This window comes from Pteropus vampyrus, unplaced genomic scaffold, assembly GCF_000151845.1.
Source record: "Pteropus vampyrus isolate Shadow unplaced genomic scaffold, Pvam_2.0 Scaffold110, whole genome shotgun sequence".
In the NCBI taxonomy this organism is placed as follows: Eukaryota; Metazoa; Chordata; class Mammalia; order Chiroptera; family Pteropodidae; genus Pteropus; species Pteropus vampyrus.
The window spans coordinates 3478504-3506417 of record NW_011888891.1 but is presented as its reverse complement, the minus strand read 5'-3'; the positions used below and the strand labels follow the sequence as shown (position 1 = coordinate 3506417).

The 27914-nt window shown below is 35.5% G+C and overlaps 1 protein-coding gene across 2 annotated transcripts in view; it reads left to right on the top strand.

Annotated features, from left to right (window-relative positions):
• SDHD (succinate dehydrogenase complex subunit D) overlaps positions 1 to 8682 on the top strand; it is a 10350-nt gene extending 1668 nt beyond the window's left edge. The window contains exons 2-4 of one of the 2 annotated variants that reach the window (XM_011365394.2): positions 1447 to 1563; positions 3000 to 3144; positions 7724 to 8671. In XM_011365394.2, the coding sequence (XP_011363696.1) occupies positions 1447 to 1563; positions 3000 to 3144; positions 7724 to 7889 (428 nt within the window). In that variant the 3' untranslated portion in view covers positions 7890 to 8671. Of the gene's footprint in view, positions 1 to 1446; positions 1564 to 2999; positions 3145 to 7723 lie in introns of both variants that reach the window. The other variant, XM_023533746.1, reaches the window with a different exon arrangement.
• Positions 8683 to 27914: the final 19232 nt, after the last annotated feature.

The window sequence follows — 27914 nt, the reverse complement described above, 5'->3', positions numbered from 1 at the left end:
GATTGTCTCAAGAAATGTTAAGGAGATAATAGCAATATGATTTGACGATTGACTTTGAGATTTCTGGGTTAGGTTAAAGAGTAGCTGGGATGTCATTAAAGTGGGCAACATGGAAATGGGAGTTTGGAAAAGAAAGTGAGTTGAAGGATGATTTGAGAGTGGTGATTGTGAGGACCATGTAGGATATCTCAGGGGAGAGGCTCAATAGGCACATAAACTTCTGAAACTGGAGAGATATCAGGGCTAGAGATACAGAATTGGGTGTCATCAGCTAATAAGCAGTAGAAGCTGAATGGACAGAATGGCCAGGGCGGGGTAGAGGAAGTGAGGAGAGCAATGGGCAGCTGATTAGAATCCTGGGAAAACATTTAAGAGTGATGAATTCAGGAGGAAACTGATATAAGATGGTCAGAGAATCAAAGGGAGAACTGGAAGAGAGTTCTGTCAGAGCAAAGAAGGGATGAAGGCCGCCAATGCCAGGTGATACAGAAAGGCCCAGTGAGATGGAGACTGAACAGTACTTGTTGGATATGGCCATTTGAGACCATTGACACCTTACCAAAGCAGCTTTGATGGGGATAAAAATAAGTTTTAATGTTGAAGAATGATAAGGAAGTGAGGAAGTTGAGGTGATTTAGACAACACTTTAAAGAAGCATGGTTTGAAAAAGAGAGCAGGGGAAGAGTTCATGGGCATTAGTTAGAGAATATGGGATCAAGAGAAGAGTTAAGTCTATTATATCAGTCGAGGGAAAATGGCCAATAGGAAGGAGAGATTAAAGATGCAGGAGAGAAATTGCTTTTTATTGAGTGCTTGTACTATTCTGGAAATTATACTGAACACCTTGCATATATAATTTTCAACAGAGTATTATGAAGTAAGTGTTGTTAGTTCCATTTTACAAATGAGGACATTGAGGCTTAGAGTGCCTATTTAACTTAACTGGTGATCATCTCAGAGCTAGTAAGTGGTGGAGTTGGATGAACTTAGGTCTGCCTGTTTTTTTAACCAAGAGGTAGGATCCCAAAGGGGACAGAAATGAATGGGTTCAAGAGTACAACTGGAGAAATTGATCTTGAAAAGGATGATAGTAATAGATGAACTTCCCAAACTAGAGTGTATTCCTTGAGGACAAAGACTGTGTCTTTTATCTTTTACTCCAGTGCAGAGCAGATGAATAAATGGAAGGAGAAAGGAGCTATAATTTAATTTTTAAAATCAGTAAAAGTGAAGCCCTTTTACATAAGTGGTTCATTGATTTTTCAATCTTTCAGTGGCTCCTTAGTCTGACTTTATAGCAACCTAGTGAAATAGATACTATCCTTGTTTTATAGATGTGATGTTATCCCCTATTTGGGTTGAAGTAGCTTGCCTATGGTCATTTAAAAAGTCTCAATCCCATTAAAGGAGAGGTGCTTCTGATCTTCCTAATGTGTCTCTTCTCAGCTCTCTTCCTCCGAACCCCAGTGGTCAGACCCGCTCACATTTCAGCATTTCTCCAGGACCGACCTACCCCAGGATGGTGTGGAACGCAGAACATTCACCTGTCACCCAGCCGTCATTGTATGTTTTCTCCATCGTTGCTGTTTTCTGGGCTCTGGCTGTTTTCATCTGGGCTAATTATCATGCCTTTGGCAAACACTTCTTGTCGGTAGGGGGAACTCTTGCATTAGACTCTGTCAAAAGACCTAGCCTACACCTTGGGGCAGACAATGCCAACGTGGTTGAATAGTTCCATTTATATTCATAGAGAACCTCCTGGTCTAAATCTTTAAAATTTTTAAAATTTTGAAACAAAATAGCTCTGTAAGAAGAGTCTGTTCAGTATAGTTGAGTCATTTATTCAGTTAGCTAATGGAGAGGAGCCAAATATGAATAATTTAAAATGGTAGACAAGTTAAAAAGTTATACACACACACACACACACACACACATAGTTGTAATTGACGTTTATTTTTATTGAGGTTGATATTAAAATCATATGGCATTTCTTAGGTGAATATCATTTAGATATTACAAAAATTAGTCTTAGAAAACTTGTAGGTGAATAATAAGTTAACTGTCTTTTCATTTTTAAAGTCTGGAAAAATCAGTATTTTACTGCCTTCTCTTGATTCTTACATCAACTGCTTAGATATAGTTGCAGCTGAGTTATGAGAAATTAGACAAGTGTAGTCTTTCTGCTTTTTGGAATAATTTTATCTTTGAAAAGTTTTTGTTTTTGCATTCTTTTGCTTAGTTTAGTTAGGTTAGCAGAGTGGTTTTAACTTGGAGTACATGAGATCAAAGGAAAACCCCAAAGTTATAAACATAGTTTTTAATGTATGTTTACAAGTGCATTTTTCTGGGGAGTTGCACCATCCTTTTATTAGATTCCCAGAGGGGTCTGTAACGAAAAAATGATAAGAAGCTCTCAAAGAAATGTTTAGAGCCCATTTTAATTTTTCACTTGTTTGAAATAAATTTTTGTGTTCCTTATCTGTTGGGCAATTTATAAGTGATGGGACAGAACAAAGACCATGATCTTAAAAGTTGACATCAGAACTTTGCTTCTCTTTGAGTTGATTGGTTTAATTTTGTTTTAGGAGGATTTTTTAATATTACCTTACTTCCAAAGATTAGAACGTATAAATAAAAGAGGTAAGTTTTAAAGGAATTTCTCAGGTGTCACTAACTTATATACATAAGATATCTGTCTATTACCCTGAAGTCCAAGATTGGTAATTCTGCAGATATTTTGTTCATTTTCATGCCTGTAAGTAAAGTGGATTTGTCTTCTAATCAACATATGCAGGTGTTGAGACATCCTGTACTAAAAGAAGGGAGATAGTATCTCTTTCGATTACCTTCTTTTTCTTACCCTCTTTATGCTCAGAGTTAAGTCTTATATGCATCCTGTTTGCCATTCTGTCAGTTTGGGTTCTGTTGTGGCAAATGTTGAATGTGAGAGATGTGTTTCCCCCTTCAGCTCTTATGACTCTGGTTCTTCCTTTCTATAGCTGGTTCCAAGGCTGCATCTCTCCATTGGACTGGTGAAAGGGTTGTCAGTGTTTTGCTCCTGGGCCTACTTCCAGCTTCTTATTTGAGTCCTTCTTCAGCGGTGGACTACTCCCTAGCTGCAGTCCTCACTCTCCATAGTCACTGGCAAGTACAGCAGTCCTTTCAGTATTACGTTGTCTGCTCAGTTTGTTTGTTGTGAGTTTCATTATTACATATAAGGGAGAAGTTGACTGCGATACTCAAGACCTGCAAAAAACTTTTAAAACATATAAAATATATTTATGTCCAGGTTTGTATATGCACCTGCCCATTTGATGTCTTCACTTCCATATCTAATAGATATTTTGAATGTAGCATCCTATAAAATTGAGTTTCTGATGTTCCCTAGATCTCTTCCTCCAGCACTCTTGCCCATCTGAATTAATAGCATTTCCTTTCTTCCATTTGTTCATACCCCAGACTTGGTCATCATTCCAGAAGTAGTCTCCTAACTGGTCCCCCTTCTGTCTACGCCCAATACAGCTGCCCCAGTGACCCTGTTAAAATATTAAGTCAGATCAAGACATTTCCTTTCCCAAAACCCTTTGTTGTTTCCTAATCATATTCAAACTAAAAGTAGAATTCATAAAGTGGTCTAGATTCTATGTGATCCCTGTTTCTTCTTCATCTCCACCTACTCTCTCCCTCATTCACATTGACTTCCTTGATAATTCTTTAACATGCCAGGGACACTCTAGGCCTCAGGACTTTACTCTTACTATTCCTTCTGTTTTAAACTCTTTTATATATTTGGATTGTTCCCTCTAATCCTTCACATCTTCAATGTTAACATTCTTACCGAAGTTTTCTCTAACCACTTACTCAAAATCTCAGTGTCCTTCCCAACATTCCTTATCTCTCTCCCCGTTTTATTTTTCTCAGTAGCACTTACTACATTCTAATATATTGTCTATTTAATATTTTATAGATTCCTTGTCTTCCCTCACTAGAGTGATAGCACAGATACAGAAAATCACAAGAATCAAATCTATGGCTTAATGAAGAATTATAAGGGTAATACCACCCAAGTCAATAAATAGAACTTTGCCGCCTGCTTCAGAAGCCTCTTTGTTGTGTTCTATTTCTGTCATAACGCTTCAACAGGAACCATTATCCTGATTTTTATAGTAGTCACTTTCTTATATTTCATCATAATTTTGTCATCCAAAAGTGCATCCCATAATCTATAGTTCATTCTTGCCCTTTAAAAAAAAAGAAATATGATAAGGATTTTTGACAGTTTTTGTTTGCTATTGTATCCTTAGTGCCTAGATCAGCACCTGACACATAGCACTAATTAAATATTTATTGAATGAATGAATTTCCAGTTTTTATTTATTTTATCCAGTGTAGTTATTAGATTTTCTCTGTTAGTGAACCTTCTAGAAAGTTTATAAGTAACAGTTGGGTTCCCTGAGTTGTTCATTTTATGTTGTTTTGCAAGAACAGTCTGATATCGTGAATAGGGAAGCGTTTTGGGTTGTTAGAACTGAAAAGACTTGGGGGAGTATCTTAACCAGCCCTGTTATGTTACAGATGTGGAAACTAAATCCCAGGGAGGTTAAGTGATGTGTCACAATCATTTTCTAGCCAGTGTTAAAGGGGCTTTTGTTTACCAAGGTTTTTAGGGTTTGTTAGGAGAATTGCCCTTTAACCACGTGGACTTTTCAAAATAAAGGATTCCAGTTGCATATGAAATATTAGGTTATAAGTACAGTAATATTTCTCTAATACATGATATTTTGGAAGGAGATCCATCTAAATTAATCAAAAATTAAAATGAGAGAATTTTTTATTAAAATTTTTTATTAAAATTGACTTCTCCAGTTATCTCACTAATTTTCTTCCTTTTCACACACACAAAACAATGAATCAAGTTGTCTGTAATTGTGCACCAGTTCCTCAGCATCCAGTCTCTCTTAACTCGCATTAATTGGCCTTTTATCCCAACTATTTAACTATAGTCATTCTTACTAAAGTCACCAAAGACCTTTATTTTCTCCATATCCACTTGTCTGTTCTCTGTCCTCCATTTATTGAACTCTCAGCAGCATTCAACTTAATTGAATATTCCCTCTTTAAGTAATTTTTCTTTGGCTTCCTAGATGCCATATTCACCTTGTTTTCTTCATCTCACCAGCTGTACCTCTCAGTCTCAGCTAGTTCCTTGTCCTCTTGTCTGACTTGAATAATAAAGATCTGAACTTGGGGCTTAGTCTTGGCCTTCTTAATTTCTATATCTATATACTTTCCCATGGTGAGCTCAGATGTGACCTCTTTTCCTGAGCTGCAGACTTATATTTCCAGTTGTCTAATAGACATAGCCACTTGGATGTCTAATAGTCATCCTAAATTTAACTTTGTCAAAATCACTCCTTTTCCCCTCATATCTCTCTCAATTTCCCTTCAGAATCTCTGTCTTGTTCTTCCCTAACTCAAATCTAGTTGCTCGAGTTGAAAATTCTAGGAATCATTCTTGATATTTCTTTTTGTCTTACACACATCCAGTCTACAGTTATTTCTGTTGGTTCTTAAGCATAGTCTGAATTGTCACTTCACACCATTTCCCCTTTCACCAGCCTAGGTTAAGCCAGAAGTCTTGGGTAGACTACTTAAGTTTTCTGTTCCTGTTCTTGCCCTCCTTTTCCTGCCAGCACTGCCGCACTATAGCCAGAGTGATCTTATTAAAAATAAAAGTACAGTTATCCAGAGAAGATGCACAGCTAGCCAATAAGCACATGAAAAAATGCTCAACATCATTTTTATGAGAGAAATGCAAATCAAAACCATGAGAGAAATGCAAATCAAAATCAAATCAAAAACACTAAAATGGCTGTAATCAAATAGAAGGGCAGTAACAAGTGTTTCAAGGATGTCACAAAGTTTGAATCCTCATATTCTGCTGGGAATGTGAAATGTTGCAGTCACTTTGGGAAACAGTTTGGCAGATCCAACAAAACGTTACCATGTGTCTCAGAGATTCTACTTTTAGGTGTATAGCTCCCCAAATTGAAAACATATGGCCTCACATGAAAATTTGTACAGGAATGTTCATAGCAGTGTTATTTATAATAGCTAAAAAGTGGAAACAATCTAAATGCCTACTGGCTGATGGATAGCTAAACAAAATATGATGTAGTTTTACAAAGGAATACAGGCATACCCTGGAGATAGTGCAGGTTCAGTTCCAGACCATGGCAATGAGACTAATATTGCAATAAAGTGGGTCACATGAATTTTTTGGTTTCCCAGTGCATATAAATGTCATTTGCACTGAATGTGCTGTAGTCTATTAAGTGCATAATAGCATTATGTCTAAAAAATGTACATACCTTAATTTAAAATACTTTTTTGCTAAAAAATGCAAACCATTATCTGAGCCTTTAGCAAGTCATAATTTTTTTGCTAGTAGAGTGTCTTGTCTTAGTAACATCAAAGATCACACTATAACAAATATAATAATAATGAAAAAGTTTTAAATATTTTGAGAATTACCAAAATGTAAAACAGACACATGAAGTGGTCAAATGCTGTTGGAAAAATGGCACCAGTGGACTTGCTTGACACAGAGTTGCCACAGATCTTCAATTTGTAAAACCCTTCAATATCTGCAAAATGCAATCAAGCAAAATACAATAAAATGAGATATGCCTGTGTTATTTGATCATACAAAGGACTTAAGTACTGATACGTGCCACAAAATTATGCTAAGTGAAAGAAACTCGACACAAAGGCCACATCATATACGATTGCATTTATGTAAAATGTTTAGAATAGGCAAATCCATAGAGACAGAAAACAAATTAGTGATTGGGTAATGGACTAATAGCTACAGGGTTTCTTTTGGGGGTGATGAAAATATTTGGAGTTAAATAGTGATGATGTTCACAACTCTGTGACTATACTAAAAGTAATTCAATTGTGTACTTAAAAAGGGTTAATTTTATAGTATGTGAGTTGTATCTCAATAAAAGTGTTATTAAGAAAAGTAAAATTAGGTCATTCCTTACTTAGGTCACTCCTTATTTAAAGCACATGTGTGGTTTCTCATGTTTTAAGTAAAATTCAAACTTCTTTTTATGACTTTTAAGTCCCTATGTGATCTGTCCCCACCTTTTGATCTCCATGTTCTCCAGTCAACTAACCTTTTTAATATTCTTAAAGATGCCAAGGTCATTGTCAATTTTGCTTGGAATATTCTCATTGAGGTCCAAAATATTGCAAAACATTTCTAAAATAGTTCTTCATAGCACATATGTATTCTTCTTTCTCCTTCATTAGAATGTATGTTCCATAAGGGGAAGGATGCTGTCTCAATTTGCTGTACTCTCAACATCTATAACAGGTTCTGGCACATAATATCTGCTTACTACATTCTTTTCAAATAAATGAAAAACTCTGGAGAACATTTGTTTTAGTTAAAAAACAAAAAACCAAAAAACAAACCAAGATTTTGTAGATAGAGTAGCATTGATTACTCTCTCTTAAATGAGTGATTCCAGAAAACTGAATCTGAAGAATGAGAAGATGTCTTTATTATTAGGAAATGCTTGCTTCCTTTATTTTGGTTTATGATCTTGTTGCAGTTTGAACCTGATTGATTATCTTTTTGCAGTCAAGTTATCTGTATAACCTTCTAACCACATTTCTGGTTTTTTTTGTACTGTGATTTTTTTTTCCTTAGGGGCCTTGGACAGGTTGTTACTGACTATGTACGAGGGGATGCATTGCAGAAAGTCGCTAAGGCAGGCCTTTTGGCACTCTCGGCTTTCACCTTTGCTGGGCTTTGTTATTTCAACTATCACGACGTGGGCATCTGCAAAGCCGTTGCCATGCTGTGGAAGCTCTGACCTTTTTGACTTAATACCTTGAGAATTGATTGTACTCCTCTTTGCCTCTGCTCTGTCATGCCATTCAGCTCACAGTAAGGAGGAAATAACTTAAGTCCATTGGTGAGATTAACCTCTTCTCCTAATCACCTGGTTATTTTTAGAATTTAATCTTTGAGGAAAAGGTTTGAGAGGAATTATATATATCCAAGAAATTGTAAGGCTGAGTTTCTTATTCTGATGAGTTAATGGAGTTGCCTCCCAGCTTCTCACTAGACTCACAATATAACTAAACGTGAGCTTTTGCATTTTAATTTATCAAACTCTTAAAGGGAATTCAACTTTATAACTATCAATGCCTGAGCAAACGTCTATATTTGTCCTGGGAATGATAGAGAAAGGGAAAGACTGTTAATTCATAAAGAAAGACGACTGAATCTTACGCATTGCTTAATGTTTGAAAACTTCTCCCTCTGTTCAGTTGATACCGGTTACTGATGGTTACATGTCCTTGGGAAACTTTAAAATTAGGATATGCTGATAGTTCACATTACTAATTTCTAAATTCTGGGAAAAAGAGCCTGGAAAGCTTCTGAATATAGAGAAGTTCCAAGTAGAGAAGAGATCTCCTAGTAATTAATATCCAAATATTATAGATTCTAAACTGAGATTTGATTCTCAAATGTGTTCATTTTACTTGTCCTGAAAAAATGTTATCTGCAAATATAAAACTTTAATAAATTGTCATTTTCCCACTGTGGGAATTTAATGTGAAAATGTATTCTATGAAAATAAAGTTTTTTAAAAAATAAAATTCTATATAATAAAAATGTATTCTACTCTTTTATATATTAACTGTCCCTAGTTTTATTTAATAGTGTTGAGTTTATTGTATCTACAGCATTAAAGTAGGACTGAGTGTTTAAATTTCCTTCTGTGGCTTAGCAGTTAGGTAAATCAGACACAAAGTACTATAAGACAAAAAAGATTTACGTGTAATAGGCAGAAATATACTGAGTATAAGTAGTTAGTATGAGGAGGGTATTAGTAGAAATTAGAATTAGTTCCAGATTATGGAGTTCAATGAATGCCAGCCATTGGAATTCAAATTATATTCTATGTGCACTTAGCCTGGTATATGGGGTGAGTGAGTATAAGGCCTGATGGTTTGTTTTTCCTAGCAACATAGAGGAACTGGGACTTGGCACATTTCACTCACTGAAGACTTTACTGGGCAGCTGAGGCGAACTCGATAGGGAGCTGGCTAGAAGGGTGTGTTCATGAATGTTAAAGAGAAGCTCCCTTTAACACGCTTATGGCCTTGTATGAGATTCAGGTATGTATTAAGGGTTTAGGAAGAGGTGATTGATTCTGTAGGGGTGAGTTAAAGGTGTCGAAAGGGAGTGATGCCTGAATAGCAGTGGTTCACTAAGGAGTGGTGGTGGGCCAGTCCGCCCTGCAGGGAGGAGTATTCTGTTACTGACATTGTTTAGAATGGCTATTTCATGATGATAAAAAGTAGACTGACCTTTAGTCAATGTTACTGTTTTGAAGTTCTCTGTAGACAATGATCTTCTCTCCTGTTGTTCCTCTGTAACCCTGGCCCCTTTCCCCTGGCACACCTCAGCACACCCCGGCGCATCACGGCTGTAAAATGCAGTGATGAGATGGGGTTGTACATATAGTCAAAATGGGGAGGGCAGTAACTGGATATTATGGAATCCTGTAGCTATCATTAGTATCATCAGATCCTAGTTTGGATCTGGAAGGGTCTGATGCTAATAAGCTTCATTAGATGGTGATTGAGAAGTTAAAGTGGAGACTGGTTGGTTTTGTAATTAGGATGGGGCTGAACTGTCGCTTTGGAAAATTGGTTGCTGTGACCTGCTGCATCGCCAGAGAAAGTGAGGCAGGGAATAACAGCAATAAGAGGTTTCTGAGGTTAAGCAGGACATGATCAGAATTGTGCTTCAGAATTTAGGTGACATTAGGAAGGTCGATAAACTAGAGGCAGAAGGACGTATAAGAGGATAGAGCTAGAAGAAAGGGCCTGAACTTTGATAGCGGCAGTGGAATATCAGTCAATTTCATAAGGTTTTGTAGAAGTCAAAAACATTCGTTGTTAGGTACTAAGTACCTCATGTAATTGGTACTGTGCCAGGTACTGTGGCTAGAGATAAGAATTTCTCTGTCCTTAAAAGGAATTCATAGCCTGATTGGGACAACAGATAAATGATTGCAGTACAGTGTGGTAAGTGCAATAATAGTTAAGCACAGTTGAGCAGTGCTTAATAGTTGAGCAGTAATGTAACAGGGTGCACTAAGAATTTGCTTGCAAGCTTCTTGGAAGAAAGGAGTCTTGACCAGAGTTCCGAAAGATATAGAGCTGTTAGGTGGCCAAGGAAGCTGGGGTGAGGTTTGACAGTGATTGGAGGATGGTAGATCGAGCAGGAGATTGCACAATTAGTTCTGACTATAGCATTGAGAATAACTGATTGTAGAGGACCTTATATTCCATGATAAGTGAAACCTTTGTGGCAGTGAGGAGTCACTGAAGGTCGTTCATTTTGCAAGCGACATGGTCAGTTATTTCAAATAGGTTTTTCTGGGAGCTCTGTGAACTATGGATTTGAGGGTGGTAAGCATGGAAACAGGGAGATTATTTCAGTGACACAGAAAAGAAATGGTAGATTCCAAAGGAAGTAGTGGCCAGAATGAAGAGAACAAATTCAAGAGATATTTAGAACTTAGAACCAATAAGAGTTATACTGGAATAAGAGTTATACTGGAATGTTAAAGATGAAGAGATGGGGCGGTATGCTCAAATATTTTTTTTTTTTTCTTTTTTTGGTCATAAGGTGGATAGGAAGTGGTATCATTAATTTTTGAAGGAAAACTAGATATGGTAGTGGAAGGGTAGGTCACTACCAAAGTTTTGTATTTGTGAGATATCCAGGAAGAGATAGAATTTGTAGACATATTTTTGGCAATATACTAAATTTTAGAAAATATTTTGCTATGACACACCTAAGCATGTTAAACAAGAACACCTTTTAAAACATGACTGAACTTACAAAAGGAAATCCTGTGAGGCCAGCATGCATTCAGGGAGGTAAACAAATGCTGAGGGCCTTGGTGGCCCTGGGAGCATTTACTAATTCCAGATGGCCTACAGTTCTAGTTTTAAGGAGACACGGGGGCCAAGAACAAAGCTTTGGCCTCAAATGGGAGTTAGGTTGGAGATTCTCTAAAACCAAAAACCACAGAGAGTTTAACCCTCATAGAAAGGGTGAATTAGAAAAAATTTTTACCTAAAAAGGCAGATGGAGGCGCCAGGCCCCTGGGTGCGTGCCACAAGCATGTGGGAGGAGACGCCGCACCTTCAGAGATCCAATTCTTAAGGGGAAATGGCAACATCCATGGTCAGGGGTGGAAGTTGTGGCGGGGAGAGAATTAAAGGGGGATGGGGGAAGGCAGAGAGTGGAGAAACTTGTCTGCCTTGCATTAGTTCTGGTCGGAGGAAAGAAAGTCTCCTCTGAGAATATGTGGTTAACGGCCAGCCCTCATGCCAGTTTGTGACCTGAGTTCATACTTCTGTATGTCTAAAAAGACTACACGCTATGAATTTAACATTTGTCTTTGTTGGTAGTACCCTAGGTGCTTGGGAGAAGTAAACAAATCCTCCTTGGAGGAAGGTTTCCCCAACACCCAACACAAGCCTCAAAAATCCCTATAGAGTTTCAATAAACATGAAGTTCCAGCAAAAAGATTACATACAGGAACACCTCGAACAAGAGTCAGCACAAACAACAAGCAGAACCGTACCCACAAAGAATTCAGACTTTGGCAGAATTTTCAGACACAATATAAAAATGAGATGGAAGTTTCATTTGTTGTCACATCAGGGTTCAGACGGTCTTTGGAGAAAGTGGTCTACACCTAATGTTATCTTCTCAATCCAAAGACTCTTGGGAGGTAGATGTCTTATTAGGAAAGTTGTCCTTTTTTCTCTGGAGTCCTTATGATGAGTGTCCGAGTCAATTTTCAGTTGGTCTGGATATCCAGGTTATAGGATCCTAAGCACCTTTATACTACGATCAGAAACATAGATCCCTGGCTGTGGGCCTGCAGCTGGAGTTGTATTTGGAGTTAAAGGTGCCCAAGATGGTCACTTCCAGTGTGGTTTTAAGGCTGACTTTTATTGGTGTCTCTCCTAATAAATCTAGTCTCCCAAATGTATACCATCCTGGTGATGGTGGGGGATAAAATATGTCTAATGATGTGCCTTTCAGAAATTTAGCTTGTGTGTTAAGCATAAGACTATATGTGAGATTCATTTTTTGAAGAAATGTAACAATTGCAACGTACTAAGGATGGAATCTGTTAGAGGATGAGTCAAGCACAGCCTCATGGGGTTTTTCTACAACAGTTTCATATTTGGGCTTATAAAGATTTTAAAATGCAAATTGCAATACAATTAGGCCAGGCATAAAATTTAAAACTAAGGGAATGTTTCAGTCTAACCAGAAAAGTTACAAATTTAAAAGTACTTGAAGGGTTATCATTTGGTCAATTGAACTAAATCCTTTTGTAAGTTCTTACGTGTTCTTAGATGTGGGGATTTCTTGATATGTTTCCTGGGTTATAATTAAAATGAGTAAAATTTTTATGACTTGTTGAGCCTCCTAGATAAAGTTTTTTTGACTCATAGTTTTGTAAAGTTTGAGCTAATTTGTCGCTGTGATTTGGGTTACTGTTATTATTTTCTTTAGCATAAATATCAGTCTAGAGATAGTTTGAGAGACACCAAGCAGCATGAATCAGTCTTGACAAAGCCAATGTCTTTCCCCTTATCCATCCTCCCACCCCAATGAGTGTTGTCCTTTAATTAGTCCTTCTTATACAGAAATCAGATAGAAAAACTGTCTATAATATAATATACTGTTAACACCAGAGAGGGCTCTTTGTATGGTAGTAGACTTTAAAGTATTAACTTTATTATGGGCTTCAGTCTTAATAATGGAAACTTTCTTTGGGTGTTGGTCAACAAGACAATAATTTCTTTTCATTTTTTGTTTGAGGAGATTAGAAAACCCTTTCGATTGCACAATATGCTGACATCTCAAGCAATTCTGAATGTTCATCCATAGACAGTATAGATGCTAATTCTTAATTCTTTAGCAAGATGGCGTGCTCTTAATAGAACTATCAGTTCAGCTGTTTGAGATATTAGTTATAAAATATTCCAAAACAATATTTCCAAAGTTACAGTATATGTTAGAACAAAGTATACCTTGATTCTTTCTAAGTTCTGAGTCATCATCAGATAGTAATATATTAGGATTGTACAGAATATAACATCAGTTAATTCAAGACTGGGCGTACTTAGTGTTTAACAGCTGTTGAATAGTTCTGAAATTACTCATCGGGAAGGGAAAGTAGGGCAGCTAGATATAGATTGCAGTAGCATTTAATAGTTAAAAAGGAAACAAACAATAAATATAAAAGGTAATGAACTTAACATGGTTTCTACTTTTGAATAAGTATCACTAAAACACAATCCTGTCTTTCATGTACAATGAGAAATTTTTATCATAATTAGGAATGCCCAGAGTTAGAGGTTATTATAAGAAAGATTATTATTTGAGAAAGAAAAGGCCTGTGGAACATCTGTATCTCATGGGCAGAGCTCTGAAACATTTTAAGTTCAGCTCGTATAGTATTTTAGCTAATCAAAATATGAAGAATACAAACATACCTAATTTTTAGTATCTCTCCTTTCATGAGATAAAAAATAAAAACATCATAGCCAATTCCAAAGAAAGGTTAGATGTAAAAGGCCTTTTGACAGTTCTATTCTGAATTTAAGCCTTGTATTTTGGAAATGAAAAAAAATTATTACAGAAAATTGGCTATTAAATATACGCATAAGTCATAGATTTCAAAATACAAGAAAACATCTTGCTTTAGAGTGACAATACATACAACATGAAGCTTTTTTTTGAAAGTGAGGAACTTTCACTGACAGACTGATTGAAGAGAATGACAAAGGCACAAAAACTGTAAAGATCGATCTTATTCTGTACTACTGTTTTTCTTTAACAAAATGATTTATAAGCTTTTTTTGTGTCTACTAATCTTAATATATCTTCATATGTGTATGGTTATACATACACAAATAGATGATTGATTTAAAGTTTTTTCCTTTAGCTTTAAAATGTAGTTAATCCTAGCATATTAAGCAAACATGTATCTTGTTGAATTTTCTACCTTAATAAACTATAAAAATTCTTGATGAATAGACAAAACATATCCATTTTTTCAAATTTATGTATTCTTTTATTGTAACTACTCTATTTAATATAGTCTTAATCATTCATATTAGTTACAAACTTTAACCCCACCAATAAATTTCTATTCCCTTACAGACAGAGAAAACCAGAAGACAGGTGACTAACAGTTGACGTACAAAGTACTTTAGTAAATCTAATCACCCAAGGGCATAGGAGCATTCCATTAAGCATGTTAATTGATAGTTAATCCATAATGCATAAGAAGAGTTATAGGTATATTAAAACCATGATTGGTGACCAATGTTTTGTATTCTCTGTCTTACTTGGAAATTGTCCAGGTGTCCAAGAATAATTTAATTAACTTAATGGGGGCGGAGGGGGGGGGAGAAGAAATGCATGGTAAACTGCCCAAAATAAGATGATAGAAATTAAATCCAGATGCAGCACTGATACTGGGAGGGTAAATGGGTTAAAATTGCTGGTTAAAATCTAGAGATTCTCAGATGAGATAAAATAAAATTTATCTATATGCTGTGTAAGAGATATACCTAAAATATAAGAACACAGAAAAGATAAAAGGGGTAGAAGACACAGTATAATACAGACTAAAAGAAAGCTGATATATTTGTATTTACATCATTCAAAGTAGACTTTAAGGCAAAAAGCATTGTTAAAGATAGAAAGTACTTACATGATAAAATAAAAAATTCACCAATATGTTGTAACAATCCTGAACTTAAAAGCACCTGATAATCATAGTCTCAAAACTTCTAAAACACAATTTGATAGAAATTCTATTGACAGAGTTAACAGAAAGTATATACAATTTCAAGTGCCTTTCGGAGTTGGATAAACTAGACAAAAATTAATAATGACAGATTTAAACAATAAAATTAACAAGATTGATTTAGTAGACGTATATAGAATTTTGAACCTAGCAATTAGAGAATACATTATTTTCAAGACCACACCTGACCATGCATGTAGACTACAAAAAAGCCTCAATAAATAACAAAGAATCCTACATCATATAGATCACATTTTCTGACCATAATGCATTAGAATTAGAATTTAATAATGGTAAAGATAGCCAAAACAATCCCCAGTGTGACCTATTTGTAAGGTAAGAGAGATACTTCAAAATAATTCCTAGGTCTAAGAATGACTTATAGTGGGTCTAAGAATGACTTATAGTGGAAATTAGGTAATAGAAAATGTACAATTAAAAATGGTATATAGCAAAACTTGTTTTCTGTAGTCAAAGACATCCTTAGATGCTATGTTTATAGCCTTATAAACAGAATAGAAAGGAAAAAAGATTGAAAATTAGTGAGCTAGATGTCCAACTTAAGAAACAAAACTAAGAGGAATGCAACTCTAGGCAATGGCTTACATCTCACGTCATTGCAGATTCTAGTTTCAACTATTCATTCTAGCAAATATGATCCATTAAATGACAACACACTTACATCTTCTACCATGCTTTAATGATTTAGATTGTTTTGTGGGCTACCACAGATTATTGAAGAAGTATCCATAACTCAGTGAAGCTGATGTAATCAGGATCCGTCTAGATATAATTTAACACTTCAAGTGATGTGATTTAAAGGAATAATTTTAATAAAATGTTCTTCATAATTTGTCTTCCTCCCAAAGCTCATGCATCATAAACTTATTATTAACAATGGTTACATTATATATTTTTGTAATGTTTATTTTTTGGCAATCAACATATATTTCAATCAGAAAAGTAGATTTTAAAAAGGAAAACAACAATGCATAGGTAGTGTGTGTTTTATCATCCTGCTGGGGTTGACCTCTTCCTCCTCTGCACTCTTCGATGAGATTAGCTGAGTGGGTTTCAGTAGTGAAAAGTCATAGGCTCGTGATCTTTATTTTCTGACTGAAGAGTGTTAGTATCTGGAGGCTTCTTCATCCTTGCTCTCCAGAAAGTGTGTTCACGTATTCAATTAAGATTTGAACACAGGGGATGGACAAATTTGTTGGTGCTATATGAAATTTTAAATGATGATGTAGAGGAGGGGAAAGAAAACGTGCTGTATAACCACAACCGAGAGAAAGGAGCCAACACACAAAGATAAGTCTTCTAAAAAACGTTAGTTATATGAAAATACTCTTTGTTCTGCTGGGCTGGTAATGGATTAGGAAATGCAGATATAAGCCCAAATTTGGAGACAAAGGTTGAAGGGAGCTAAATTGTTCTGCACGATAGAATAAGGAGAATTTAAATTTCCTAGAACTAATCCAGGAAGAGACTTGGGAAAGAGATCAGAAGGGCCAATGAGAAAAGAAGTGGTAAAATGTAGTGAGGCTAGGATCTGGGGGACTGTGGGGGAATAGTAGCCGGTGAAAAAAAGTTTTAATTGTGGCATGACCAAAAGATGGGCAATGGTGTCTGTGTGCAATTTGAGGATTTTTTTTTTTTTTATTTTGACAACTCATTTTTTTGACCCTCACAAATTTTCAGTACTATTTACAATGTCTTGCAAAAGTGCGAGTGTTTTATTTTGGAAACTGCTTCAGGAGGGAATTTCTGTCAGGGTCAAAGCTATGTCCTTATTGTAGTGCACATGTTAGATACCAAGATTATCTACAGACTACCAGTTCCCTGGAAGAAGGAGTTTAGAGCCAGATGGGACCATGGCAATGTAAATCTCCTAGGAATTTGCAGAAATCTTTGGGGTAGGGGGTGGGGACTTGGAGCTTTCACATTGCATGCAATATTAAATCTCAAGAGAGCTTCAGATGACATCTGAGTTACACTATACAAAATCTCTGTCCAGTTTTCCCTTATATTTATAGCATTCAGGCTTAGCCTTGTACACTGAGGTTTTCCATCACTTACAAGGTATGATTTGAATTAGCTCCTAAACCTAGCCTACCTGGGCTTTGTCTTTTCTGACATAAAAACCTTACCTGCAACTCTGTTCATGCTTCTAGTCTAGAGAGCATGAGTGAGGCATTATTTCAGCAAAGTCCTACCTACTTTACAGCATTGCTATAAAGATTTTTAAAAGATGTTAGAACATTTAAAAATGCTATATCAATATAAACTTACTACTGTGTTATTATTGTTTTTATTTTTAATAATACTGATGATAGTAAACCTTAAATGGTTACCTATAATTATATACCAGGTATGCTACTGCTTTTCTCATTTAATACCCATGACATTTCTGTGAGCATATCTATGAGACAGGAGGTATTATTTTCATTCCCATTTTAAACATGACAACAAATACCCAGAGCCAGCAGTTACACACAGATCCATCTGACTCCAAAACTATCTTTTAATGGGTTAAAGATTATTTTTATAGACTTACAGATTCACTAATTGTTATCTTAGAAAATAAATTAATGAGATATACAAACAAGTCTATAGAAAAATGAGCAGGATTATGGCTTTTAAATATGTAACAATTACATCACCTTTACTTATAATAATGAAAACCATGATTAAGTACCATGGCACTTATGCAATTACCAAAGATGAGAAGTCTTAATAAAACAATTGATGAAATTATAGTGAAGCAGGCAGAAAAGCAGAAAAAGTGAAGAAAACAAACCAGCTTGATAAGGATCTTGTGAGAAAGAGGGGTTAGAATCATTTAACATCCTGTCATGTTCTGTTCAATATATTTGTAAATATTTACAGAAAAAAGAGAGTTCCTGCACCCCAGGAGCTCCTAGTCTCGTGGTAGAGACTGATAGGTAAGTGGGAGTTTCTGATGCAGATTGTAAGGGTCTATAATATGAGTAAATTCACAAGGTAAGTCTAAGGAGAAAGAATGGGGAATGAGATTCACACAGCACTTAATTTTCCCACTTGGCATTTTAAAGTTATAGTGTGGGAAAGGATTATTAGAAGCAAAACTCCCAGGCTAGCCCATTGAAAGATGCACTAATAGTTGTAGTGAACGTGAAGAAAGCTTCTAGGCTATACATAAAAAATATGCTATAATGAACCAAAGTTAAGAGGAAAACTGAGCAATGGCACATAGTCACAAGTGTATAAGCAATCAGAAACTGAAGTAAAAACTTTATTATGCTTTTGCGTCCTGTTTCCTCTGCCTGGAATGATATTCTCCATCTTCTGTCAGCTCTTCCTCATCTTTTTATTCATGTCTGTCATCCTCTAGGACTCTGTGTTTGTGTGTGTACATAGTTTTCATCAATGTCTTTTCATCTTTTATTTTCTTTTGACTTTCCCTTTTCTTCTTAACTTATTTATTTAATTAACTAGAGAGTTTTATATTCCATTTTAATTTAATTTGGTTACATATTATTCTCAGGAAGATAATCCAGCTCTAAAACTAAAATTGTATGAATCTCATTTTATTTATATATTTTCTTCCAAAAATGTGTATTTGTGTTTTGTATTTTTCCTTTGGTTTTTTCACCATGCTTCCCAGTTAAAAAAACAAATTGCTCTTAGAAGCCAAGTGAAACACAGTAGAATCATAATACCATTCAACAATAACAAAATAGAACAATCTCCATAATTGTTGATATTTGACTCTGAATCTTATATAGTATTGTTTTATTAATTCTGAGAAAATACCTGCTTTTAATATTACAATACCTACTAAGCATTTCAATAGCTCTTTTTTTTTCTTCTGGAAAAATAGAAGTTTTACAAATTGAACTTCAATATCAGCATTAAGGCTTTGAAACATCTCTAGGAAAATCTTTACAAGAATGTGAAAGCAAAAGAACTGTATCTAAATTAAATTCACATCTTATTATAATTTAGAAATTTTCTTGTCATGTTTTACCCAACTGGATTATGACACTTTTGAGGGCCAGGGTCATGTTTCAGATACCTTGTGTTACCACTCCTGAACTCGACACACTGTCTAGCACATACTAAATAGTCAGGAAAAAGTTGTTGAATGAATGAATGACTGAGTTGTGGCTTCTGCAGCCTCTCTTTTTTTTTTTTTTTTTTAAATCAGCAAGTGAGCAACACATGCTTGTGTGGAAGGAGATGTTATAAACATAACTGATGCTTTGTGCAGCTAGTGAATGATCAATGGATGCTCAACATTGTTGTAGCATTGTAAATAAATATTTTTGGCAGAAGCAGCTATGTCTGACAAAAAAACTGGGCATTAAAAAAAGCTACAAGAGGGAAGAAACATGGCGGAGTGAGAGATGTTCCCAGATCTCTCTCCTTGAAACAACAATAAAAGGAACATTTAAACTCAACTAAAAACACCCAAACTGCACACCAGTATGTCTGAATATGGGATCTGCACATAAAAGCTACCACAGGTCAGAACTCTGGGTGTTGGGCTGTGGACTGTGAGAAATAAAGAAGCTGCCGCTTGCAGCCGCTGGAGCTCCCTGTAGGAGGAGGGAGAGGGGAGAAGATTCTGTGAGTTCCCTGAACAGCCCTGCCTGGTAGAGTTTGTGAGTTCCACGCAGCCAGTGGCAGTGCCCAGTCATCAGGGCAGAAGGCAGAGAGGCGGGTCGGCAGAAAAACAACAGTTGACTTTGACCAGCTGCGGTTGAAAAACTGAGGCTGAGCCTCAGTTCTCAACTTCCAACCCAGAGGGCCCATCTCCCCATACCCTCCAAGACCAATCACCACGGAGCACCGCGGGAATCTGAGCAAAGGCTACCAAAACTGTTGTTAACACTGACAGGGACTAAAACTGAGGGTAGCGAGCATGATTAAATATCTACAAGAAAATAAAGGCATTATTAAGGCTTTATATAAAGCAGGAATCCAAGAGGCTTAGATGTCATCTACTGGAAACCAAAAGAAAGTGCCTTCTTTGCAGCAAGCTAAAGAGATATTTTTATATAATGAATCTTCTTTCTGGAAAAAAAGTAGAATACATTTCCATTATGCCCAGGTGAAGAAATAGTCCTTTAAACACCATGAATAACCAAGGTGATAAGACATCTCAGAAAGAAAGAGAAAAATCTCCAGAAAATAAGCTTATAGATATAGAAATAAACAACTTAAATAACAGAGAATTCAGGATGATACTTCTGAAAAAACTCAGTGAATTCCGAAACGAGTCATAATAACAATTTCAGGAACTGAAAAAACAACTAGATGAGCAGAGCAAGAAGAATAAAACCCTCAAAAGGAACCAAATAGAACTTTTGGAGATGAAAAACACACTGCAAGAGTTGAAAAATGAAAAAGCAAGCTTAGGAAGTAGAGTCAACCACATGGAGGAAAGGATCAGTGATATCGAAGACAGAAATCTAGAAATAAAGCAGAAGGAAGAAGAGAGAAACCAAAGAATGAAAAATAATGAAAGAGAAATTCAAGAAACATCAGGAAAGGAAACATAAGAATAATGGGCATTACTGAAGGTGAGGAAAAGAAGCAGGGACTAGAAAGCATTTTCAGACAAATAGTGGACCAGAATTTCCCAAATCTAAGGAATGAAATGGAGCATGGAATTCAAGAAGTCAACAGAACACCCAATTATCTCAACCCAGAAAGGCCTTCACCAAGACACATTGTATTAAAGTTATCAAAAATCAATGACAAAGAATTTTCAAGGCTGCCAGGGAAAAGAAGATAGTAACTTATAAAGGAAAACCCATTAGATTATCATCGGACTTCTCAGCGCAAACCTTACAAGCCAGAAAGGAATGGAATCAAATATTTAAACTATTAAGTGAAAGGAACTACCAGCCTAGAATAATGTATCCAGCTAAGCTCTCCTTTACATATGAAGGAGAAATTAAGACCTTTCCAGACATTCAAAACTTGAGGGAATTCTCCACTATGAGGCCTGCACTACAGGAAATACTGAAAGGTGTCAGCTCATTTAAAACAAAATAACAAAACAAAACAAAAAACACATAATTAAGAGTAAAGTGATTATCAGGCAAATAGAAGCAGAAGAGTGCAACCCTTACTAAGAACAGGACATTATAAGCTTAAATGATAAGAAGAGAATTGCTAAAGCAAGATAGTAATGAATGTTCAGCATACATAGGGATAAATTGAGACAACAATGACTGAAAAGGGGAGGATTCAAAGATCTAAATTAACAAAGGGAAATGAGTTAAGGCACACACAGAAGAAAACGGACCACTTTATTAATATAACTATCCTTTACATATTCATAATGGTAACCACATACAGAAGATTCAGAACTGAAGTATATAATATAAAACAAGAAGAACCATAGGCAAAACACACAAAAGCCAACAAAAATAAAAAAACAGGAACACAAGGACAAGGAAGCTACCAGAAAGCAAAAGATAAAATGGCTATAAGAAGACCGCATATTTCAGTAATTGCCTTAAATGTAAATGGACTGAGCTCACCAATAAAAAGGCACAGAGTTGCAGATTGGATCAAAAAACAAAACCCAACAATATGCTGCCTCCAGGAGACACAACTCAGCTCCAAAGACAAATATAGACTCAAAGTGAAAGAGTGGAAAATGATATTTTGAGCAAATGGCATTCAGAGAAAAGTTTGATATTAGCAGTACTAATATCAAATAGACTTCGAAATAAAAAAAGTAAAGAAAGATACTGAAGGACACTTCATAATGATAAAGGGAATCAAGAAGACATAACACTTATTAATACCTATGCTCCCAACCAGGGAACCACAAAATATGTAAAGCAATTACTAACAGAACTAAAGGGAGAAACAGACCAAAACATTACATAGTAGGGGACTTAAATACCCCACTGTCTGATATGGACAGATCATCCAAATAGAAAATCAATAAGGAAATAACATCCTTAAATGACACGTTAGACCAATTGGACATAATTGGCATTTACAGAGCCTTCCATCCCAAAACAGTTGCTTATACATTCTTCTCTAGTGCATATGGAACATTCTCAAGGATTGATCACATACGGGACACAGAAACAAGAGGGTTGAAATCATACCAACCATATTCTCTGATCATAAAGCTTTGCAACTGGAGATCAACTGCAAAAAGAAATCAGGACGAACCATGAATACATGCAGATTAAACAACAAACTACTGAAGAATAACTGAGTCAGAGAAGAAATAAAATGAGAGATCAAGAGATACATAGAAACGAATGATAATGATAGTACAACATATCAAAACTTTTGGGACATGGCAAAAGCGGTCGTAAGAGGAAAGCTTATATCATTACAGGCCTATCTCCAAAAACAAGAATGAGCCCAAATAAACAACCCAACACTTCATCTTAAAAAATTAGAAAAGGAAGAACAAATGAAGCCTAAAGTCAGCAGAAGGAAAGAAATAATCAAAATTAGAGCAGAAATAAATGAAATGGAAAACAAACAAAAATAGAAAAAATAAATGCAACGAAGAGGTGGTTTTTTGAGAAGGTTAATAAAATTGACAAACCCCTGGCTAGACTCACTAGAAAAAAGAGAAAGGACACAAACAAAATCAGGGATAAAAGAGGGGAAATTATGACTGACATCGCAGAAATACAACGGATCATACAAGAATACTATGAAAAAGTATATAACACCAAATTAAATAACCTAGAAGAAATGGACCAATACTTAGAAAAATACTATCTTTATAGACTGAATCAAGAAGATCTAGAAAATTTAAATAGACTGATTAGCACTATGGAAATTGAAACAATCATGAAAAACCTACTGAAAAGTCAAAGTCCAGGACCAAATGGCTTCACCAGTGAATTCTACCAAATATTCAAAGAAGATTTAATACCTATTCTCCTCAAACTCTTTCAAAAAATCAAAGAGAAGGCAATACTTCCCAACTCATTTTATGAGACCAATATTACTCTGATACCAAAATCTGGTAAAGATAACACAAGAAAAGAAAACTACAGACCAATATCTCTCATGAACACAGATGTAAAAATCCTAAATAAGATACTAGCAAACCGAATGCAGCAGCATTATAAAAAATTCTACACCATGATCAAGTGGGCTTCATCCCAGAGGCACAGGGATGGTTCAACATATGCAAATCAATTAATGTGATACACCACATAAACAAATTAAAAAATAAGAATCATATGATCATGTCAATAGATGCAGAAAAAGCCTTCGACAAGATACAGCAGCCATTTATGATCAAAACACTTAACAAAATCGGTATAGAAGGAAAATACCTTAACATAATAAAGGCCATATATGACAAACCCTCAGCCAACATTATACTTAATGGTGAAAAACTCAAAACCTTCCCTCTAAGATCAGGAACAATGCAAGGCTGTCTATTATCGCCATTGTTATTCCATATAACATTGGAGGTCCTAAGAAGTGCAATCAGACAAGAGAAAGATATAAAAAGCATCCAAATAAGAAACGAAGAAGTCGAACTGTCACTATTTGTGGATGACATGATTTTCTATATAGAAAACCCTAAAGATTCTACAAGAACACTACTAGAAACAATAAGCAAATACAGTAAGGTTTCTGGATACAAAATCAGCATTCAAAAATCCATAGCTTTCTTATACTCTAATAATGAAGTGTCTAAAAAATAAGTGAAAAAAATAATTTCTTTTGCAATTACAACAAAAAGAATAAAATACCTAGGAATAAATCTAATGAAACATGTGAAAGACCTATAAATGAAAACTAGAAGAAAAGAAATAGAAAAAGATACAAAGAAATGGAAAGATATTTTGTGTTCTTGGACTGGAAGAATCCACATAGTTAAAATGATTGTATTGCCTAAAGCATTATACAGATTTAATGCAATCCTCATCAAAATTCCACCAGCATTTTTTAAAGAAATAGAACAAAAAATCATCAGATTTGTATGGAAGAACAAAAGACCCCGAATTGCCAAAGCCATCCTGAGAAAAAAGAATGAGGCTGGAGGCATCATTCTGCCTGCCTTAAAATTATACTACAAAGCAACGGTAATCAAAACGGCATGGTATTGGCAGCAAAAAAGATACACTGATCAGTGGAACAGAATCGAGAGTCCAGAAGTAAACCCATATTTATCTGGGCAAATAATTTTTGACAAAAAAAGCCAAAAACATACAGTGGAGAAAAGAAAGCCTTTTCAATAAATGGTGCTGGAAAAATTAGAAGGACACCTGCAAAAGAATACAATTAGACTGTTGTTTATCACCACACAGTAAAATTAACTCAAAATGGATTATGGATCTGAATATAAGACTTGAAACAATAAAATGCATAGAAGAAAACATAGGAATAAAACTCAAGGACCTTGGACTTAAAGAGGATTTTGTGAATTTAACCTCAAAGGGAAGGGAAGTAAAAGTAAAAATAAATGAATGGGACTACATCAAACTAAAAAGCTTCTGCTCAGCAAAAGAAATAGTCAACAAGGTAAAGAGACAACCATCTGAATGGGAAAATATATTTGCAAGCAACGCCTCTGATAAGGGCCTAGTATCCAAAATATACAAAGATCTCATGCAACTCGATAACAGCAACAAAAACAAAAACAAACGATCCAATCAAAAAATGAGCAGAGGACTTGAACAGACACTTCTCCCTAGAGGACATACAAATGGCCTACAAACATATGAAAAGATGATCCACATCGCTAGCTATTAGGGAAATGCAAATCAAAACCACAATGAGATACCATCTCACATCTGTTAGAATGGCTATAATCAACAGGACAAGTAATAACAAATGTTAGAGAGGATGCGGAGAAAAAGGAACCCTCATACACTGCTGGTGAGACTACAAATTGGTACAGCCACTATGGAAAACAGTATGGAGTTTCCTCAAAAAACGAAGAATTGATCTATCATATGATCCAGCAACCCCACTTGGGTATTTACCCCCCAAACTTGAAAATCTATATTTGAAAAGGTATTTGCACACCGATGTTCATAGCAGCATTATTCACAGTGGCTAGGACATGGAAGCAACCAAGGTGTCCTATGATAGATGATTGGCTAAAGAAGTTGTGGTACATATATACAATGGAATATTACTCAACTATATGAAGAGATGAAATACTACCATTTGTGACAGCCTGGATGGACCTCGAGATTATCATGATAAGTGAAATAAGCCAGATTGAAAAAGTTGAAAATCACATGATATCACTTATATGTAGGATATAAACCTAAAAGCAACAAATGAACAAGACAAACAGAGACTCAGGGACATGGACAATGGACTAGTGGTTACCAGCGGGTAAGGGGTGGGGGAGGAAGGGAGAGGTAGATGGGGTAAAGCAGGTCAAATATAGGGAGTTGGGGGAGGGTGAAGTGGGTATAGGGATCAAATATATGGTTGCTGAAGGAAACTGGACTTTGGGTGGTAATCACACAATAGAATATATCGATATCAAATTATAATGTACCCTGAATATTAAATAATTGTATTAACTGATGTTACCCCAATAAAAATGAAAAAAGTAACAAATATGATAGATATTAATCGAATTATGTCAATAACCACTTAAAACTTAATTGTCTAAATACGCCAATTAAAAGACAGACTGTCTTTTATTTGAGCCCCTTTACCCTTACCTACCTTTCCCCTTCCTCCTTTTGTCACTGTAATAAATTAAAAAAAAAAAGACAGAGACTGTCAGAGTGGATCTAAAAATAAGACTCAATTATACTTTTTTGATCAGACACCCACTTTAAATATAAGAAACAATATAGATTAAAACTAAAGGCTGAAGAAATATATACAATGCTAACGCTAGTTGAACGAAAGCTGGAATAATGATATTAATTTCAGACAAAGTAGACTTCAGAACAAGGGCAATCATCAGGGATAGAGAAAGGTATTACATAATGATAAGATGACTAATTATACAAGAAGACGTAACAATCCAGAATGCATAAGTCCATAGAAACAGAAAGCATATTAGTGTTTGCTAGGGACTGGGGGGGGAGGATAGGTAGTGACCGCTTAATTCCTTTTGGGGTGATAAAATGTCTTGGAACTAGAGAGAAGTTATAGTTGAACATTGTGAATGTATTTAAGTATACCGAATTGTATTCTTTTGAAAGGTTAGTATTTTATTTTATGTTATGTAAATTTTATCTCAATAACGAAAAGCAGAGATGCAACAAAATTTTGAATTTTCAAAATATTATTTGTTGAATAATTACTATTAAACTGGTAATTGCCTGGCATGTGTGCCATCTCAAAAAAAAAAAAAAAAAGCTAGACATCATGGCCAAAATTGCAGAAAAGTACGATGATTTGTGCTCAGCTCCTAATTTATAAAAACGATTGCGTGAAAACATGGAGAGATCAATGCTATTGAAAGAAAAGTTGTCCCAGAAATGAAAGGCATGCCATGACATGTAGGCCCACAGAGGGAAGCATCAGTGTTAGTTAGGAAGCAGACAGCAGTGAGGGAAAAGCATGGGCCACAGCCTCTACTATGTTTTCTGCAATAAAAGCAATGCTGGTAAAGGCAAACAGTTTAAGGTCAGATAATTTGAGTACTTCCAGCAGGCTTTGGGGAATAGGGCTTGTTCCTAGTTGTCTGGTATCTGGTACTGGGTTATTTTAGGGCAGGGGACATATCAGCTTTATGAATGAGAGCAAGATAAAGTAGGTGATGAAGGAGATGGACTTGAGACTGGTTAGTCTGCACGGGAAAGGCGGCTCACCAATAAGCTCTTTACTGTCTTAGATATTGTGTAATCCTGAAGGGCAGTCTCTTCCCAGCCAGCAAGCACCCCCCACCCCCAATACGTCAAAACATCATAAAACATAGAAAATAAAAATGTGATTAATACATAAGACTCTAGAGAATAAAAGAAATGTTATAGCAAAGAAGTTTATGAATGAGAAATTCTAACATATCCATTAATATGATACTGTTTTAGGTGCTGTATTAAATTTGTATATGAGCTTGCAAATCATTGCCATCTTCACTACATTTAGTCTTCTTGTCTGAATATTTTTCTGTTTTAGAGTCTCTTTATTTCTCTTAATAAGTTTTATTATTTTTCTCTGAGCAGCTTTTATTATCTAAATTAGAATATTCCCAATATACTTCTTCTTACTATTATAAGTGGAGTTTTTAAAATTATGTTTTTACTCATATCATTTAAATATTGAAGTGAAATTATTTTTTTGTGGCTGTATGTACTGTTTGGCAATTTTGCAGAATTAACTCATCTTGAATAGATCTTTAGTGTTAAAAACTTGCTATAAAAAATTAAAACTTACACAAGTTCCCATCACCCAGCTTCAACAATTACCAAAATTTCACTCATTTCTTCTGTTTCCCCACTGCCATATATTCATGTCTTCTTCAATTCCACTTAAGATACCCAGCAATTTCCTATAATTTTTTTTTCTGATTCCAGCAAAAGGTCATTCAAATGTATGTAAAACTTCTTAATCTCTGGAATACTTTTTCTTGTCTCTTTTTTTATTGTTTTGTTTTACTTTTTAATAGTTTCCATGATGATTTTCTGTTCTCGACTTTGAGCACAGTAATATCTGTTTAGATTCAGTGTTTGTTACCGGGTAGAGTGAGCAAGGATTTCTTTTGGCTCTGATTGCTGTTCAAAGGCGTGATGGTTGAGTTCTTCTTTAAAATCTATATCCGGATGGTAGACTGATATGCATGTGTCCAGGCCACATTCCCAGTTTGTAGCAATTTCTTACTTAGCGTACTTCTGCTCTGTTGAAGTTGCATCTTTCTCTTACTCTTATTCTCTGGTTTTCTATGAGTCTCAGCTAATCTAGTACATGAGGAATTGTGATTTTTAAAACATGCTCTCCTAGTAAGATTTTTCTTGCTTCTTCTCCTAACTGTAATTCATACCAGGGCTATCTCAA